General features: G+C 42.5%; 1 protein-coding gene across 1 annotated transcript in view; it reads left to right on the top strand.

Moving 5' to 3' along the window:
- Positions 1–21,392, top strand: part of LOC311051253 (receptor-type tyrosine-protein phosphatase F-like) — a 254,763-nt gene that overhangs the window by 130,208 nt on the left and 103,163 nt on the right. The window contains exons 13-15 of the mRNA XM_084065737.1: positions 4,093–4,286; positions 16,566–16,683; positions 20,446–20,573. Of these exons, the coding sequence (XP_083921863.1) occupies positions 4,093–4,286; positions 16,566–16,683; positions 20,446–20,573 (440 nt within the window). The remainder of the gene's footprint in view (positions 1–4,092; positions 4,287–16,565; positions 16,684–20,445; positions 20,574–21,392) is intronic.

The raw sequence follows: 21,392 nt of genomic DNA, 5'->3' as shown, positions 1-21,392 counted from the left end.
AATATAACTTATATAGTTGTGGTGGTTGTATTGTGTCTGCCTGCTCTTCTATTGAGACATTTAGATCGTGCCAAAGGTCATGTCTCACCTAGACACAGGATCTGACATGAATTCTGACCCGATGGTCAAGATTCAGTTTATCCCCTGAGCAAGTAGGCAGCCTCTATTAGCTCAATGGTAAAACATTCAGCACTGAAACCGGGTTCAAATCCGGGGTAGAAGAGGAAAGTTACATAGTGCAGCTTTAAGTATAAGTTGTTGTTTTTTTTTTTCATTTTGCTATACTTAATACAGTACTTCTACTCCACAACATCATAAGGCAAATATTGTACTTTTTACTCCGCTACACTTATTTAACGGTTAATTTGTAGATTTAGATTATTATTACAAAACATACAGTATGTTAAGCCCTATTTTATACTTTGTCTATTCAAAAAAAGCAGATCTACATTTTGTGTATAATAGAAAAAGAAAAGAAAAGAAAACTTGTGAAATGGGACATTCTGCATAACGTGTACTTTTAATGTTGTTACTTTGAGTACACTTTGATGACAGTACTTTTGTACTCTAGTAGTTATACTTAAGAAAGATTTGGAGTACTTCTACCACTGTGTGCAACCTTCAAAGACTGGCAACAACCTTTGAACCAAAACCAAACGCCTCCAACACCAAGGTCAAGATGACTGGAACGCTTTGATGATGTTGACTAGATGAATAGACGCGCTTTCGTACTGCAGGTGCATGCATCTCTTTATGGGGGTGGGGAGGGGGTTAGGGGCCATAGCAGTGGTTCCCAAACTTTTCAGCACAAGACCCAACAGAGAAATGTAATCGTCTCCCACGACCCAAACCAAGCTTGTAGATCTGTTATTTTCATTTTTCTTAAAAGTAATTTATTACATTTATTTGATTTTCTTTCTTTATTCATGAAATTATTTTGAGTGTTTGTTTTTAATTCATGAAAAATCGTGAGTTATTGTTTTGTTTCCCTTTTGTATCTTTTGAAATAATACTTAAAGACAAAATATAGGAAACAAAAAGTGAAGGGCTTTTTTACTCGTGACCCATACAAATTGGTCCGCGACCCAACCTTGGATCCTGACCCACAGTTTGGGAAACAGTGGGCTATAGCCCTGGATCTCAAAAATAAATAAGAATAAACATAAATGTTAACACTTGCTATGCAGCCCAATTAAGGGCCCTGTCTTGGACGAAGCCTTACCCCTTCGCACTACCCGCTACCCGTGAATTACGCACAAGGCAGCTGGCACTGTCCCTAAACGGTATCCATGGATTATGCTACCATCCGACCGGTGAAACTAATGACATCTACCAGTTGGCCACCACCCCAATAGGCTCTAATCACAGCAGCCATATTATGAAGACATTCACAGGTGTTACCAATGATACTAATGCAGGCTCTGTTCCATTCTGGTCAAACAGAGTCAGGGTGCTGATATTGTGCATGTTGGCTCACTAGATATACTAGTGGGTCTCAAAGTGTGGTCCAGGGACCCTCATGGTTCCTTGAGAGGGTGTAACTCTGAGAGTTATGGGCATCCTTGAAATTAAAAAGTTTGAGAACCACTGTGCTACACTAAATGGAACAGAGCCTTCATTAGTGTCATTGGTAACACCTGTGAAGGAAGCAAGGAAGGGGCCCAATTTCTGTCCAATGCTGTGCATAGAGCCTATCGTCTGGTCTTTAATTAACACCAGAGGAACTCCACCACCTGCTTCATCATGGCACTCTGCCACCATCATCGGGACAAAGATGTTTGTATTTGGGGGCTGTTGGTACCGGCACTACTACAACATCAGAGTGTTGCTGGCTGAGCAGGCCTTCTGCACGGCTTCTTCCAGAAGGACGCAGGGGTCATTCAGCCTTTGCCTACAATGGAGAGCTGTACATTATACAGTATTTGGTGGCTTCAATGATAACCAGACCTTCAATGATCTGTGGAAATGCAGTCCAGAGACCTTCTCCTGCGAGAAGGTTGAGCCCAAGGGGAAAGGCCCGTCTCAGATGTACGGTATGTGCCGTTGCATGGTGGGAGATTGTGTCATCCTCTTGAGAGGATACAAACTATCCACACCCACTGATGACCTGTATATCTTAGACTGAAATCCTAGTCTGAAGACGTTATGCAAGCTAGAAGTTATTCAGTCATGGTCTGGAGCAGTCAGAACTCCCACATGACATCAGATGGGAACTGGCAGCCATGAATGAATAGAGGCGGGAGGCATATCCCCCTAAAAACAAAAAAAATACAAACAAAGAGCAACAATGACTCACCAATTAAAACAACAAAAGACTGGGTTCAATAACGACCACTGGAGTAAAAAGTACTATTTTGTTTTACTTAAGTAAAAGTATCAATACTGCAATACTCTATTACAAGTAAAGGTCCGGAATTCTAAATTGACTTGAGTAAAAGTACAAAAGTATTGGTATCAAAATATACTTACTATACTTAAGTACAAAAAGTAAAAGTACTCATTATGCAGAATGTCCCATTTCACAAGTTTTAAAATGTATTAAAATCTTTTGAAAATTGCAGATCTACAAGCTCACAATGTGTCACATCGCGACGCATTGTGAGCTTGTGGATTGTCTATTTTCAAATGGCCAAAATGTATAAAGGGTTGAAGTGGGCACGGCACACAGTGCGGCATACATACTGTATGCCGCACTATGTATGCCGCACTACAGCAGTTTCTACCATTTGAAATGGCCATAATTAATAATAATTTCTAATCAGCGCAAATACAGTAGTACCGCCTCAATACCAGCACCCACACATATAAAGTAGAGTAGTACCGTATGAATGCCAGCGTGCATCAAATAGATTTGTACCGCCTGAATGACAGCACACACTCATCAGAGTAGGCACCGCTTACTCACACTGGGTGTGATTTTTTTAATATTGCGACACGTTGTGAGCTTGTAGATCTGTTATTTTCAAACGATTTTTCATTCATTTAGAAAACGTGTGAAACGGGATATTATGCACAATGAGAACTTTTACTTTTGGTCATTTAATACTATATAGAGGTTCGGTGGTGCGACCTACGTCGCACCACCGATCCGACTGATGTGCCCATATATGGAGATCTCTGTATCTGTCAGTCCTTGTCCCTTTTATGCCGATATATGGAGATCCCTGATGTCATCAGTATATGGACATGCCCCCTTTTGTGCCCATATATGGAGCTGACTGATTTGTTAGACAACACACTCCATATTTGGGCGTAGCTGCATTGGGAACTCCTTCTATGGTTATGGCTGAGTCATGGTGACAAGAGCGTGACGTCGGAGGTCCGCCCGCCGGCTAGTCCTCCCTTAAGCCAATTTTGATGCCCAATACCTTTGTACTTTTACTTAAGTTAATTTTGAATACCCGACTTTTACTTGTAAGTAGTTCTACATTGTGGTATTGATACTTGCATCTAATTAAACGAGGACTATTATCTATATATACAATTTGAATCCTGCGCCATGTCGGTTGTCAGTATGTACGTTGTAACGTTGTATGTAGCCAGTGTGACGTCATATGACATCACGGTCGTGACATCACGATGAGACACGCCAGTGTGACGTAATCTCACGACAGCATGACATCACATCCTACCTATAAATAGGTAGGATGCACCAGTTCGACGGCTTCCATCCTCAACACAACCCACGCCGATGACCCTTTACACAAATAAACTGCTAACTTCATCTCCTGCGATTTCAACTATCTTTTCACATTGTACACCACTGCACACTCCCCACAGGTCTGCCATACCAGGTCTGAGTAATCACAAAGTGGGTTTTGGTCATTGGAGAGGTGATGCACGTCACCTCTTTCTGAAGTGGGTACTTTCAAAGCCTGCCGTGGATTTAGGAGAGCACAAAACTCTCTCTCACACTGTGAGGTGCCTGTAAGGTGGCACTGCAAAGTGAACGACGCGTCACGCTAGAACTTCTAGTCTTTCATATTTCTCACCAACTGGCCACATACTGACTTTTGCATCCCAATGACAAAAAGATGTGAGTAATTCTTCCACCACTGATTGACTGGTTGTTGTGTGTTTTAATGTCTCCAGTGCCGGGCGCTCCTCCCAGGAAGGTGGAGGCGGAGCCTGTGAACAGCACGGCGGTGCGGGTAGCGTGGAAAGCTCCACTGGCGGCGCGGCAGCACGGCGTCATCAGAGGATACCAGCTGGTCTACTCCAGGCTGCAGGACGGAGAGCCCCGCGGACAGCCTGTCATCGTGGATGTAGCTCTGCCCGAAGCTCAGGTAAGGCACCAATAATAACTAGAAACAAACATTTCTTAAACATTTTAAGTGTGCCTGCAGCTTGCTAGGGGGGGGGGGGGGGGGTTGCGATTTGACCCACTGAAATCGCACCCCAGTTGCATTTCTTTGTTTTGGGGATGTATATATATATAATATATAAAAGTATTACCATAGTAAAAGTACTTGAATTTGTCAAACCTTTTTCAAACATTGCTGTTTCAATAAACAAACTATAAAATAGGGATACATTGGTTATGTATGTTTCATAATAATAAAAGTAACTTGTAACTAAAGTTTCTAAATAATTGTAGTGGAGTAAAACTTTTTTTTTTACCTCTGAGATGTAGTGGAGTAGAAGGATAAAGTATTGAAAAAAATGACGTACAGTACCCAAGTAAAGTGAAAGTACCTCGAAACTGTACTTAATTACAGTAATTGAGTAAATCCTCTCGGTCGGGTGGAAACCGAAAAACGGAACTTTGATGCTTTTGTGTGACGCTGTGGTATGATCAAATAGGGCGTTAATTTACAAAAAAACATAAAAGGTTAGAATATGGAGATGAGATGTTTTCTGCCCATCAGCAACAAAATTTAGACAGATTCATTCTCATAATCTGCTGCTTCCCTCGCGTCTTTTGGTCGCTCAGGGCTCCTGTTCGCCACGCTTCTGATTTAAACCTTTAAGACCGGGAACGCATCTGTGTGTAACCACTTTATCCACATTTTATACTTTGGCTATTCAAAAATAGCAGATCTACAAGCTCATTGCGCGGCATATGAGCTTGTAGATCTGCTATTTTTTTTTAAATCTTGAACATTTGCACAAATTTGAATATATTTTTAAAGGGAACATTTGTAACTCAAATATTTTGCTTCATGTGGGGTCTCTGGAACAAAACATTTTGAGATTGGGGGTCGGCGGCCAAATACATATAATTTTGGGTGGTCCTTGACATGAAAACGTTTGAGAACCACTGATATAGAAACATACTTTTTTTTTAAAAACTGTTAGGATTTAGAAGACATTTGTAGAATCCCCAGAAGCAAAGATTTGAGTTACACATATTTGAAAAATATATATATTCAAAGATTCTGTGCCACGCTACGAGCTTGTAGATCTGCTATTTTTGAATAGCTAAAAGAAATCTAAAAATGACACGGATGCGTTCCCGGTCTTTATGGATTAATGCACGACAGACACTCTGTCACCACTTTTCTCATCACTGTTTTCCGCTGCTTTAAATGATTGATGACGCCGGCTGTTTGAGGGCCTGGCATTCAGAAGGAAAAGATGATGGTATAACGCATGTTTTGTCTTTTTGGGCCAGTCAGCAAAGGTTGTGGAGTACAACAGTTGTGGAAACTAACTAACTACTCTCTGTGCGTGCGTGCGTGCGTACGTGCGTGCGTGCGTGCGTGCGTGCGTGCGTGCGTGCGTGCGTGCGTGCGTGCGTGCGTGCGTGCAGTACTCAAGTACTATACTTGAGTACAATTTTGAGGTATTTTTTACTTTACCGGGGTATTTCCAATTCGCAGTACTTTTACTTCTACTCCAATACATCTCAGACGCAAATATTGTACTTTTATTCCATTACCATTATTTTTTAACTTTAGTGACTAGTTACTTTGTCAATTATCCTACTATAATTCTAGTAACCTCTGTAGTGGTGGTGAAGCTACCCGGTTCTCCTCACTGGCTGGACCAATTGCTCTGATTTTGCACACAGCCATTGACCATTACCATCTGAACTTAACTGTGAAGCCCGTTTTTCAATTTCATCAAATCTCAGCTTCTTATTAGCGTTTATGTGTCAAACAATGTCGCCTCCCGGGTTGCCAGATCATGTGCGCATATCCCCCCACGGATGCGCTGCGCCGACCGGGTATGGTCTAGTTATATATAATTTGTATAATAATTTGTCAATTATTATATTATAAAACATACATTAACCACTTTAGCCATATTTTATACATCGGCTATTTGAAAATAGCCGAGCTTGTAGATCTGATATTTTCAAACATTTTACTACTTTTACTTTTGGTACTTTAAGTACATTTTGATATCAACACTTTTGTACTTTTACTTAAAGGAGAATTTTGGACTAAGGTTTTCTTACATTTTCTATGATGTTATGATATCTTAGGATGAATGGTACAGTAGAAAAATGTCATAACTCCATCCCGGGTCCACCACAGCTTAAAACGTGCGCGGATAGGCCTTGCGCTAGATCGCATATTTTAATAGCTTTTTTTTGGTTTGTTTTTTGTGAAATCTGACGTTCATAGTGATAGAACACTGTCAAAAAAAGAAGAAGAAGAAGTCTCGCTAGACGAGGTCGAAATCTCGAGATTTCAATCTCGTTTAGTGAGACTTAGGTTTTTTTTCTTTTCTTTTTTTTTTGGTTGCATAGTGTTCTGTCACTATGAAGTCAACTAAAACTAGAAAAAGTGCTCCTCGGAGCACAAGTCTCCGCCAGGTCAGGTAGGTTATTATGGCCTCCTGGTGGTGCTATAATAGGCCAATGTGAAAAGGGTGCTATTTATTCCTAGGCCGTGCACGGCAATCGGACACTGCATGCATGATTTGAGGCATTTTGTTCTAAAAATGTGTTTTGCTAAATTTGACCTGCTGGTGGCGCTATAACAGGCCAATGTTAAAAGTGTGGCATTTGTTCCTCAACATAGTGTGAATGTGCGTTCAAAGTTTCACCGCAATCGGACGCTGCGTTCATGATTTGCGGCATTTTGTTCAAAACGGGCCACTCCTGCAAACATTACATGTCAATGTTAGCCAATCAGGATGGATTATGAAAAATCAAACAGATCCGTCTTGATCACATGACTATAGAGATCAAGTGTACCGATTTGCGTGAAATTTGGATAAAATATGAAGGCTTAATATAAAAAAAAATGTTTTACATAAGTCGGCCTCCTGGTGGCGCTATAAAAGGCAAATGTGAAAAATGCAGACCAAACGTTTTTCCTTGGCCTCTAGAGAGTGTACATACAAAGTTTTACACTGATCGGTGCAGTTATAGGTAAAAACACGTATCGGCCTGTTACAGCGCCACCATGAGGCTGATTTGAACATTTTCAAATGGCATTTCTTCCTTGGCCTAATGGGAATGTGTGTGCAAAATGTCACGGAAATTGCATGCTGTGTTCATGATTTGAGGCATTTTGTTCGAAACGGAGGACTCCTGCAAACTTTGAAAGACAATTTTTGCCAATCAGGATGGAATATGAAAAATTTGAAATGAGCCGTTTCTTTTAATGACTATAGAGATACTGTGTACCGATTTGGGGGATTTTTGGCCAAAATCTGTAGGAGTACTGTTCAAAAATGTGTTTTGCACAAATCGGCCTCCTGGTGGCACTATAAAAGGCCCATGTGAAAAATTTGGAGCAGAGGTTTGGCTTTGGCATCAAGGGAGTGTGTGTGCACAGTTTCCCTGCGATCAAGCCAACGGTGCCAGAGATTAGCTGTCCACAAAATGACAGAATGACACACGGACGGACGGACGGACGGACGGACGGACGGACGGACGGACGGACGGACACACACACACACACACACACACACACACACACGGACGGACGGACAGGGGGTAAAACATACTCTCTCGCCATGCCTTTCGGCCTGGCGGAGACAACTAGTCTAAAAGAAACAAAATGTCAGATGAGTAAAACCAAATGGAATGTTATTCAAAAGACAATGACTAAAACTAAATTCAAATTAACATTGGCTTGGAGACTGGCAGTGGTGTAAAAAGTAGCCTACTCAATTTAGTTACTAAAGTAAAAGTATCAATAACACAATGTAGAAATAAATACTCCCTTAGGGCACGGTCCCACCGCACTTTTATTTTACCTCTGGGGCTGAATCTGCCAATTCAATGCAAATGCGTGGATTCTTGGAAAAAATGCGCAAGACCATGAATCCACGTATTTGCATTGACAAAGCATTGTCAGATTCCGCCCCAGAGGTAAAATAAAAGTGCGGTGGGACTTGAGTAAAAGTACATTTTGTGTGTGTTATAGTGTTATAGTGTTTGAGTGTTATACTTAAAGTACCAAAAATATTCGTTATGCCCCATTTCACAAGTTTTCAATAGTATAAAATGTATAAAGAATCTTTTGAAAATAGACGATCTACAAGCTCACAACGCATCGCAAGGCAACACGTTGTGAGCTTGTAGATCTGTTATATTCAAATAGCCAACGTTTAAATATGGCTGGAGTGGTTAATGCATGTTTTGTATTAATAATCCAAATCTACAAAGTAACTAGTTTAGGTTTTCAAATAATTGTAGTGGAGTATATAAAAGTACAACATTTGCCTCTGAGATGTAGTGGAGTAGAAGTAAAAGTACTGAAAATTGGAAATACTCCAGTCAAGTAAAAATAATGTCCATATATATGGTATTAAGTTAAGTACAATACTTGAGTACATACTGTAGCCTACTTAGATACCTCCTACCACTGGAGACTGGCCAGCAAAAAAAAAAAAAAAAAAAACACGTCCATTTCCAGACAGGGAGAAGAGCGTCTACAGAAATGACTTCAGTGTCACTGTCGTTGTCATGGCTGATGTCACTCTGAGCACAGAGCAGATTGAATTGTCCAGGCCATCTGCTCTCTAACACCAGAGACACGTAAAGCACAGCTGACATTATAGTCCATGACTCACACACCAATGTCCCTTTTCAAGTTCTCAAAATGAATGAAACTCTTTTGAAAATAGACGATCTATAAGATCTTGTAGATCGGCTATTTTCAAATAGCCTAAGTATGCATAGGGCTGAAGTGGTTAATGTATGTTTTGTAATAATAATCAAAATCTACAAAGTAATTAGTAACTAAAGTTTTCAAATAATTATAGTGGAGTAAAAGTCCAACATTTGCCTCTGAGATGTAGTGGAGTAGAAGTAAAAGTATTGGAACTTGGAAATACTCAAGTATAATGTACCTAAGTATAATTGCGACCGTAGGTCGCACTTACTACAGAAAGCTGCTCCAGGTGTCCGTCCGTCACTCCGTCACTCCGTCACACACGTCACACTTTTGCCCTGCTCATATCTCCGCACCCATTGCCCCGATCCATGCCACATTTTGCACACACACTCCTTACCTGCCAAACTACACCCTCCAAGGACCCCCGGAGCTCCAGGGACCCCCAGCTGCCTCGGGGACCCCCAAGTGTAAAAAATTAGCACATGTGGACAAATTACCAAATGACCACCCCAACGGGGCTGCTCACGGGGCATTCCCGGGGACCACCCACTCCTGGTGCTCCAGAACGGATGCAAAAGTGGTGGCGCCCCCAGTGGAGGACCCCCTGCCACTGCAGCTCACATAAAATGCCGTAACTCGGGGGCTTGCCCCCCACAAACAATCCCTCCTTTCCCCTATAAACACACTCTCTCTCCCACACCACACACACACACACACCAACAGCTCTTGCCTGCACACCTTTGCTTGAATACGCCTGTCTGCATTCTCATCAATCTCCCACTGTGCTCCCCACAACAAAATCTGTGCCAGTCGTATTTCTCAGCATTCACTCTGTTACCCATTTGCAACAGCTACACATTACACGTTTTCTGCCCACATAAACGCCACCATGTCACAGCTAACCCCACATTTAGACCACCAAACTAAACTATCCATTGCCCACACAACTAGGAACCAATCGCCGTTACAGCCCTCTTCTGTATACATGTGACCTACGGTCGCTTATCTCCCGATTAGGGAGTCTTACTGGTTTATATATAACTCAAGTATAATGTACCTAATGTACCTCACAATTGTACTTACAATTTACAATTCAGGCATTTAGCAGACGCTTAATCCAGAGAGCCATTTACAGTAAGTGATAGGTTTCTCTATCATTTATCATTCACCTTAGGCTTTTGATCACACCGTGTATAAACTTCACCGTAAATAACTTCACGCGTGACACCAAGAGCTCAATTTTACTTGGCCAAGGAGATATGAACAACTCTACAACCGAAGTCATACTAGTGTCCAAACAGCCTTAACACATTAAAATAAGAACAGAACTTATAAACACACATTACCCCAATTACTTTATGTCTGCATAAAACTGAGAATCGGATCCTTCAGTAAGCAAGGTAAACACGAGGTAATACATCAAATGCATAGAGATAGTAATCTGGGATCATAGGTAAACCAAGAACCTTATCATCAGTTGTGAGAGAAATAAGCAGCCAGGTCTAGGAAAACAAGCCCAAAAGAAGCAACTGGCACTTAGGCCATTATAAGCACTTAAATTAAACCGTTGTGAGCTTGTAGATCTGCTATTTCAAAAAGAAATTGTGTAATAAAATGTGGAATATTTGGAAGATTTTTTTTACTTTTTAAAAAAATGTGGAGATAAGAGGTTTCTGCCCGACAGCAATGATAACCAGGCATTTAAAAGCAGATTAATTGCTTCCGATGAGTCATAGTGGGTTCCTCTTTCATCTGTAACCCCCGCGCCCTGAAAGGGTAGAGAGGGAGTGTGTGTGTGTGTGTGTGTGTGTGTGTGTGTGTGTGTGTGTGTGTGTGTGTGTGTGTGTGTGTGTGTGTGTGTGTGTGTGTGTGTGTGTGTGTGTGTGTGTGTGTGTGTGTGTGTGTGTGTGTGTGTGTGTGTGTGTGTTGTATTACTATACTTGCGAGGACCAAGTATAGTGGAATTTGAAGAAATATACATTGTGAGGACCGGTTCATGGTCCTCACAATGCAAATGGTTTATAGTTAAAAAAAATGATTTTTAGAGATACGTTAACAATCAGAAAAACATTAAGGTCAGGATTAGACATTTAGAGGTTAGGTTTAGGGATTGGAATTAGAGTTAAACATGATTTATACTTAGTTGCGCGCCAGTGTCACGCACCGAAAAATAGCTGATCTATAAGCTCTTTTTTTAAGCTTTTTAAAAAAAAACTTATAAAGTCAATGCAAGCTTCCACGTCACTTTCGCAGAGCGAAAAAGCGCATTTTATTTATTCGGACAAAGTCCAAATTTTGCGTATATTCGCATAATCGCCGGTGTGTAATGACCTTTAGGCTTACGGTTAAAAATGGCAAAATATATACATTTTTTAAATGGCATTAATAAAATGGCTGTCCTAAAGTGTTGATGTCCTCACAAGAATAGTAATACAAACGTGTGTGTGTGTGTGTGTGTGTGTGTGTGTGTGTGTGTGTGTGTGTGTGTGTGTGTGTGTGTGTGTGTGTGTGTGTGTGTGTGTGTGTGTGTGCGTGCGTGCGAGCGAGCGAGCGTGCGTGCGTGCGTGCGTGCGTGCGTGCGTGCGTGCGTGCGTGCGTGCGTGCGTGCGTGTATTACTGTATTTGTGAGGGCCAATTCAGATAAACAGACATTGTGAGGACAATAATTGTCCTGGTCCTCACGAGGGAAATACTTGTTTTAAGGTTAGAAAAATAAAAACATTGTTAAAAGGGATAGTTCACCCCCAAAATGACTTTACCCATGGAGACTTGAGTTCAAGGATATCTTGTTGTTTTCGCATTCCTAAGCCAATAATTTGAATGTGACAAAAACTAAAAAATATCCATGAATTCAAGTCTCCATGGGGTGACAAATCGATATGAAAGAAATATCCCTTTAAAGTCAGGTCTACAATTAGGACAGTATTTTGGTTAGGGTTAGTAATAGGATTAGAGACTTAGAGGTTAGGTTTTAGGATTAGACATTTAGAGGCGTGTAGATTTGCTTGTAGATCTGCTATTTTATTTGGTCTTTTTTCAGCTATTTGCCAAGCCGTCCCAACATGTTTAAGTCGTCACAAGTATAGTAATAAGAATGAGAATGTGTCCATGCGTGTGCATGTGTGCGTGTGCGTGTGTGCTGGGTCCCGGGGATCCATCAGGCCAGTGTTCCCCTTCCATAATCACTCTGAACTTTTAATTAGTGCAGGAACATGCTTTTTTTCTTTTCTTCTCTAAGATCACACAATAAAGATGTAAGAAAGAGAGAGAGAGAGAGGGAGAGAGGGAGAGAGAGAGAGAGAGAGAGAGAGAGAGAGAGAGAGAGAGAGAGAGAGAGAGAGAGAGCTGCACCATTAAATGATGTTTGAAAATGTCTTCTGTGTTGTGTTTCCAATCCCCGGGCTGTTAGCGCACCGCTCTGATGATATGACCTCACCTCACTGTGTGTGTGTGTGTGTGTGTGTGTGTGTGTGTGTGTGTGTGTGTGTGTGTGTGTGTGTGTGTGTGTGTGTGTGTGTGTGTGTGTGTGTGTGTGTGTGTGTGTGTGTGTGACCTGAGGGCGATTCTACAAATGCCTTCTAAATCAGTAGTTATCAAACTTTTTTCGTGCCAAGGGCCCCCAAAATAATATGTATTTGGCTGCGGACCACCCCCCCCCCACCCCTCCCATCTGAAAATGGTTTGTGCCAGGGACCCCCCAGAAGGGAGGGTTTAAAAATTCTAAATTATTCACCATTTTTCAAACATGATTTTACAAAAAATATCAAAAATAGCAGATGTACAAGCTCGCAGCATGGCACGCACTTAATAGAAAGACAAAATTACCTCTGACATCTACACTTCATGGAGTCCACTTTTTGAACCGAATTAACCGAAATAACCAAATTTACCCCCGAAATAATTAACATTAGCGCACGCACGGTCCACGTGTGTCCCTGATGTGTCCCCCCTGGTCATATTCCATTCCAGCGCCTCTGAGCAAGTGTCATGGCTGCCGGCCAAACGTTTGGATTTTCAAACGATTGCTATAGCGCCCTCCTTTGGCCGATTGAAGATTGGTTTCATTGATATTTGGAGTGACCCTCTACAATACAACGTTTCACAAAAATATGAATATGCATTTATGTGTTAGGGGCTGAAGAATAATTAAGAGAGAGAGAGAGAGAGAGAGAGAGAGAGAGAGAGAGAGAGAGAGAGAGAGAGAGAGAGAGAGAGAGAGAGAGAACGAGAGTCTTATCTACCTACCACCCCCCAGAATGCTGTGAAATGTCAGCTCCAAAGACCGTACTTCTCCAAACATGTACAAATACAAATGCTAAATATAAGGTGCTTACCCGCTTGCCCCAAATGTTATCTCGGTGTAAGGCGTGTTTGTGCAATGTATTAGTCCATATCTTTCAATAAATAAGTGTAATCCCGTCTGGTCTGTGGCCAATTCTGTCGGAGGTTCCCAATGGGCGGTGGTGACGGGGCGCATCCGGTGAAATCCGGAATTACACAGGATGTAAACGAGGGGGGGAAATCGCGTTCGGCCACAGACGGGAACAAAACACTTCTTTATTGGAAAATATGGACTAATACATTACACAAACACAACGGACACGAGTTAACATTTGGGGCAAGCGGGTAAGCACCTTATATTTAGCATTTGTACATGTTTGGAGAAGTACAGGCTTTGGAGCTGACATTTCAGGGCAATCTGGGGGGGTGGGGTGGTAGATAAGACTCTCGTAGAGATAAAGGATTTCAAAATCGATAAAATACATCTGCCAGAGTCTTTATCTAAGGCTACTTAAATACTTAATAATTGAAACTGCTCATTTTACTTTGTTAACCAGTAATTTACGGCTATACTGGATTGTTAGGGCAGGCTGCATGGTTGTTGTGGCTGTTCCGGCAAAGATTTTTTGTGTGTCAATGTGATCAGGGCAAGAAGGTTGTGTCCCACTGTTGTAGAGTAATATGCTGAATTCAGTGGCGTCGTTAGGCGGGGGCTTCGGTGGCTATAGCCACCAATGTTTTATCCAAAGCCACCAATAAAAAAATATTAAAAAATATCTATAACCCTAACCTAACCCTACCCCTAACCCTAAAACCGAAATAGAGTAACAAAAACGGGTAAAAAAGTACCCGAATCCGCCGAAATCCGGATATCGGCGGATTCCCTCCCCCAACCCTAGAAACCAAAACTACAATAATCTAAATAGCTCCCCTAACCTAGTACACTGTAAAACCAGATGTGCTAACGTTTCCTCCTGAGCGCTAAAAACACACCCCACCCCATGACTAGGATCAAGGTGTGCTATGTGTCTGTTTGTAGCTATCACTCCATGTACTATCCTCCACTGGAGGTCAGCTGCCCGTTTTTCAATAGGCAGCTTGTACAGCACCCGCCAGCAGCCCTTCGGGGACTTATCTGGGCCAAAGAACTCAGACCACCTCGACACTTTCATCAGTTCCAAGGACCGTACGTGACACACTTTGACACAGACATGGTATGCTGCCTTTTTCCCCATCTCCTCAAACTCCCCAAGCTACGGAACTGCAAAAGAGAGGAGCTTATCCTCCGCCTCCTCCCACTCTCCTACAGCAGGGCCAATGGTCAGAGATGGGAACCTGTACTGCCCTTCCTCATCCCAATGTTCAGAAGGCGTTCAGTTCTCCACAAATCTTCTCATGGGTTCCGGGAGAGAAGAACAGACCTCCTCCACCAATCTGGCCAGCAGTGTAGAAGACCTGATCCTAGCCATTTGTCCCAAGACCTCCACCAATGTTTCTGTGGCCTTCAGCAAATGTCCTAGTTTCACACAGCCTGCCTCCCGCAGGGCTGACCGTAGACTCAATGCACTGATTTTTGTATCCTACGGACTCACCTGCCAGTGAGGAGCCCCCACCAGGAGTAGAGCCTTCGCCCTTCGTCCTACTCCTCCCGCCCAACACTCGCCACTGACAGGAGCCGCCCCAGCCCGTAGGAGTATGTGCAATGACCAATATCACCCTCCCCGCCCGGCTGTTCGTGTAGACGCTTGACAAAGCCGGATGCACCACGGTGGATTCAAACCCACAACCTCCGTGGTGGTGGGCAGGGACTTTACCACTGCGCCACCCGAGCACAGTGATATCAAGTCAATTTTGAATTACGGACTTTTACTTGTTGTAACAGAGTACTTCTACATTGCAGTATTGATACTTTTACTTGAGTACAACATTTGAGAACTTTTTCCACCACTGGAGACCAGAGGGACATACACAGTGCTGGTGTAAATATAGATGCATGTGTGTAATGAGCCAATGTTTTGACCCCCGAGGGCTTCATCAGGGCACGATGGACTAGCCTGGGACCAGACGAATCTGCGAGTGCAAAAGAAAATTGCACTCTGGGATTTGGGTCTGGCACCGCTCCATAGAGAATCCATTTCCTGTCCCAGAAGACGTGGGGCACCAATCAGGGCCCAGTATTCGAATATGGGCGACTGTAATTGGTAGTTGGTTGTAGGTCTAACCAATTGCGTCGAGGGACATTGTTTTGATCCCGCCCCTTGGGAAACAAAACGTCCTCATGGAAGCACCAGACTCATATCCACGCAGTGATATAGTCTAGCTACGCCAGGCTAACGATGGACCCCATGCAGACCCCTGCCTCATTAAACACATACAGTACCAGTGGTGGAAAAAGTACTCACATTTGTTACTTAACTCATTCACTGCCAGACTTATTTCTGGTTTATATCCTGGCAGTGGGACCGCCAGGATTTTGAGATTTTCTTACCTTTTCAAGTAGTCACAGAATATTTATCTCCAGTATGATCGATCCCCTCATGGTTGCTGGCAGGGAATGAGTTAAGTAAAAGCAAAAAAAAAAAAAAATATATATATATATAATTATTTATTTTTTTGCTCCCGTTTTAGGATTATTACGGTCATTTCCGGGTCACGCTGCCCAATTATTACTTACGTTACTGTTTGGGCTGGGACGTTTTTCAGCAGTGGCGTAATTCACATAGGGTTGCTGGGGCCGGTTCGGAGCAAAATCCCAGTGCTCAATTTTGGTCCCAGCACGCCCCTGAGTAAAAGTATCAATACTAGCAACGTAGAAATACTCTGTTACAAGTCTGGAATTCTAAATTTACTTGAGTGAAAGTACAAAAGTATTGTTATCATAATGTACTTAAAAGTACCAAAAGTGGAAAGTACTCATTATGCAGAATGTCCCGTTTCACAGGTTTTAAATGTATAAGAGGTATACTAATCTTTTGAAAATAGCAGATATACAAGCTAAAGATGCTGAGCTTGTAGATCGTTAATATATGTTTTGCAACATTAATCAAAATCTACAAAGTAACTAGTAACTCAAGTTTTCAAATAATTGTAGTGGAGTAAAAGTATATATTTGCCCCTTGATCGTCAGTTTTTCTCTCATGCTGGATACAGCTGACTGAACCTCTCTCTCTCTCTCTCTCTCTCTCTCTCTCTCTCTCTCTCTCTCTCTCTCTCTCTCTCTCTCTCTCCCTCTCCCTCTCCCCCCCGTCTCTCTCTCTCCATCAGGAGGTCATCATAGGGGGTCTCCTTCCAGAGACCAGTTACTCCGTCACAGTAGCAGCCTACACCACCAAGGGGGACGGAGCGCGCAGCAAAGCTAAAGTCGTCTCCACCACTGGAGCAGGTGTGTGTGTGTGTGTGTGTGTGTGCGTGTGCGTGTGCGTGCGCGTGTGCGTGCGCGTGCGCGTGTGCGTGCGCGTGTGCGTGCGCGTGTGCGTGTGTGTGTGTGTGTGGGGCACTTTGGTCTAAAGTGGGACCAATGTTTTGTTAAGGTCTATCAATCCCTTATTATACACTTATATACTTATATTGATAGTTAACTATGCCTTTTGCAGCTATCTGGTCTAAAGTGTGAGCGATGCCTTATTAACACATTGATTGCCAAGAACGCATTGACGCGTTCTTTCAAATCCATCGCTTGCGTGCCGCAATTCAAAAGATTGCATATATGCGTTATTTTGAATTTTCATTGTTTAATCTGTGATCGCGCTGTTCTGTTTATTTTTCATCATCAGTTTCGTTTTCCACTTACTTCACACTCACCCGGAGCCGGATTTGTGACGCAGATTCCGTTTCCGTTTCTCTTTTTTTTTTTTTTGGTCATTTTCGGCCAGAATAGGGAAAAACACGTTTTTTCACACATTGTAAAAAACGAACGGAGAGCACACTTCTATTTTCTTTTATCTGGGTGACTAACAGTCATCGTCATTGTGTATCACAACGGTCTGAAGGCCGATCGGAGATTGTCGAAAACGTCACATCCGGTTATGATGTATGGACTGTTTGAGCCTGTTTGGGGGGGGGGGGGGGGGGTCGAGCGAGTCAGCGAGTAATCGAGGTGTCAATCTACTCTAACGCAGACAGACAAGCTATTTGAATGAAAATGTACACACAAAAAAACACGAAAATCGCTGGCACAGGGGTGAGTAGGCTACATTATGAACTAGAAAAAGTGCTCCTCGGAGCACAGGTCTCCGCCAGGTATTGTGGCCTCCTGGTGGCGCTATAATAGGCCAATGTGAAAAGGGTGCCATTTATTCTTAGGTCGTTCACGGCAATCGGACACTGCATTCATGATTTGAGGCATTTTGTTCCAAAAATGTGTTTTGCTAAATTAGACCTGCTGGTGGCGCTACAACAGGTCAATGTGAAAAAGGGTGGCATTTCTTCCTTGGCCTAGTGGGAATGTGTTTGTGAAATTTCACGGAAATCGCAAGCTGCGTTCATGATTTGAGGCATTTTGTTCAAAACGGACCAATCCTGCAAATTTTGGAAGCGCAAATTTGAGGATGGAATATGGGAAATCGGACAGATCCGTGTTGATCACATGACTATAGAGATACTGTGTACCGATTTGCATGACGTTTGGATAGAATCTGTAGGAGTAATGTAAAAAAATGGGTTTTGCACAAATCGGCCTCCAGGTGGCGCTATACAGGCCCATGTGAAAAATTTGAGGCAGAGGTTCTGAATTGGCATCCAGGGAGTGTGTGTGCACAGTTTCGCAGCGACCGGGCCAACGGTGCCAGAGATTAGCTGCTAACACACGGACAGGACACACAGACACACACACACACACACGCGGACACACGGACAGACGGAGGGTAAAACATACTCTCTCGCCATGCCTTCGGCCTGGCGGAGACAATAAACTCTGGCAGTCAATGTGTTAACACATGTTTTGCACCCTGTCCGTCCGTCCTTCTGTCTGTGAACAGCTAATCTCGGGCACCGTTGGACCGATCGCTCAAATTCAAATTTTTCACATGGGCCTGTTATAGCGCCACCATGAGGCCGATTTCTGACCTGGTGGAGACCTCTGCTCCGAGGAGAACTTTTTCTAGTTAATTAATTAATCCCCCACTGCCAGCGGTTTTACCTTATTTTTCGTCTTTTTGACGATCCACCGTTCTATTTTTTTCAACCCGAATGTAAACAAGCGATTTATCCGTGGGGAGACGAGTCTCTCTTATTTCCACGGGGAAAAAAAACATTGTAAGCGCGATCGTCCGTTCTGTTGTTATCGGCAGTTGAATATGGCTTGTTTTCACCCAAAAAACGCAGTCTGGGAGAAGAAATACGAGCTAGATGTGTTTTTCTAAAGCTAATAACATTGGAGTGTTTTTGGTGATGTTATCATTCATAGGTTGGCGAAGAGTGTCCTTATAAACATATTAACAGTTTAGCTATGCAATTCTGTTCTGAAGTAGGACCAATGCTTTATTAAGTTGAATCTCTCTTAGTCGTCCTCAGACGAGCTTCCATCGGAGTCTCCAATCCTTCCGATTCTCCATACACCCGGCCAGCTCTGAAGAGCTTTCAGCTCCCACATCCTTCTTCAGGACGTCCACATACGTTAGCACGGAACGTCCTCGTGATCGATGCCCGTGCGTTGGTTCCCACAGGACCAGCCTGCTGGCCGGGAGCTCCCGATGTCTGTGGCAGTGGCCGGCCAGTCTCACCCTCCTGACTGCTACCTTCCTGCTGAGCCTCGGCAGTTGCCCGTACAGGTCCTTGTTGGTAATGTGGATGTTCTGGTCCACATTCAGAACAGTTCGTAGCATTCTGGTGTAGCACCCATCCAGGGACTTCTGCAGGGTGGGTGTCAGGGTCCAGCTTTCGCAGCCATACAGGAGGACAGACTCCACAGTGGCGTGGAATAGGCTTAGCTTTATGTGTCGAGGGAGATTCGAGCACCATACTCTTGACATACCGTTCAGGGCCCTCCACGCTAGTGCCTTCCTGACCTTAACGTCCTGTTCTGTGGAGTTCATCCAGGAACCCAGGTATTTGAAGTCATTGACCTCTCGCAGAGCTTTGCCATCTGATGTTGTAATCGGCGGATGGTCCATGTTGATGTTGTAGGTGATTACCTCAGTCTTCTTTGCATTCAGTCTGAGGCCGACCCTAGCACATTCCACCTCTACTCTGTTCAGGAGTTCCTGTGCCTGCTCCACGCGGTCAGACACCAGGCAGATGTCATCTGCGTAGTCTAGGTCTGCCAGGGCCATAGCAGGGTTTCTTCTAGACTTCCTTGGTGTAATTGTGAAGCCAAGCTCCTGCTCCCGCCCGTTGATGGCTTTCCTGAGCGCGTAGTCCAAAGCTATGACAAAGAGGAAGGGGGCAAGAGTGTCTCCCTGCTGCACCCCTGCTAGGATTTGGAACTCCTCGCTGAATACATCCTTTATTAGTATTCACTTATGAATGTTATAGTTTATGTTTGTTCTTGCATCTACCTGTTCTAAAGTGGGACCAATGCCTGTCACAATTATTACATAATTATGCAAAGTAATCACAATTACTTTGAATAATCACAATCGTTGATAATGTTGTAAAATGCTCATACATTTTCAAAACAGAAATTACAATTATATTCATGATATGTTCCAATGCTCAATGGCTAAAAACACAATTAAATCGTTAATCGTCAACTTAAATGTGTAATTGTGACCATAATCTACCAATGCTTCATTGAGGTTAAAGGAGTAGTTCACCCAAAAAATGACTAGAGATGTTTTTGTTTTTGTCGCATTCCTAAGCCAATAATTGGGTGACCAGTGGAAAGAGTCTCCTACTGCAGTGGTTCTCAAACTTTTTCATGTCAAGGACCCCCTAAATGATATGTATTTGGCCACGGATAATCCAAATCTACAAAGTAACTAGTAACAAAGTTTTCAAATAATTGTAGTCGAGTAAAAGTACAATATTTCGAAAAAAAAGTTTTGGAAATTGGAAATACTCAAGTACAAATACCTCAAAATTATACTTAAGCACAGTACTTAAGTACATGTTACTTTCCACCACTGGTAATTGATAGAAATAATTGATAGTAAGTTATTTTTTTGGGTGAACTACTCCTTTAACAAATCCTTTTCTTATGCCCCAGTCCCAGGCAAGCCCACCATGATGATCAGCACCACCATCGGCAACACAGCCCTCATCCAGTGGCAGCCCCCCAAGGACGTGGTGGGAGACCACCTGGGCTACCAGCTGCACTACAAGAGGACAGAGGAGGTCTGTAAGATCTAACAGCCGTTAAGACTCATAGCATAATTGCCGATAATTTTTTTCAAAAATAGCAGATATACAAGCTCATAGTGTGGCACCGAGTGCCGTGCTATGAGCTTTTAGATCTGCTATTTTTGAAAAATCATCGTGACAATGTGCAAATCTTGTGTTACGAAATACAAATGTCTTTTTGGTAACACTTTACTTAAAGGTTGCATCTATTATGTGTTATAATCTCAATTATAACGCATTATAATGCACTTATAAGGCATTAAAACAGTCGTTATAAATGTTTATAATTATGTATGACAACTTATAACAATGTTTATGATGTATTATAAGTGCTGGTCATAATGCATTATAAGCTCAGTGGAACATCACATTATATATCTACCATAACGTATTCAGTTATAAAGTGTCTTTTTTGGAAGTTGTTATGCATAATTATAAACATTTATAACGAGTGTTATGAAGCATTATAAGTGTATTATAATGCATTATAAATGTGATTATAATGCATTATAGAACCGACCTTTAAGTAAAATGTTACCTGGTAGTTATAATGTCCTGTTCCACTAAATTATAAGTTATTATGCATAATTATAAACATTTATAACAAGTGTTATAAGTGCATTATAATGCATTATACATATGGTTATAACGCATTATAGACCTGACCTTTAAGTAAAGTGTGACCGTATTGTTTTAAAGCGAATATTTGTAAAATATTTTGTTCCAGGGACCCCCCCAGAAAAAAAGATTTGAGTTACAAATGTTCGCTTTAAAAATATATATATTCACAGATGTGCACACATTGTTCACGAT

This window comes from Gymnoscopelus microlampas (assembly GCF_963454915.1).
Source record: "Gymnoscopelus microlampas genome assembly, chromosome: 9".
NCBI classification, from domain to species: Eukaryota; Metazoa; Chordata; class Actinopteri; order Myctophiformes; family Myctophidae; genus Gymnoscopelus; species Gymnoscopelus microlampas.
The sequence above is the reverse complement of the archived record's forward strand: the minus strand, read 5'-3'. Positions and strand labels throughout refer to the sequence as shown.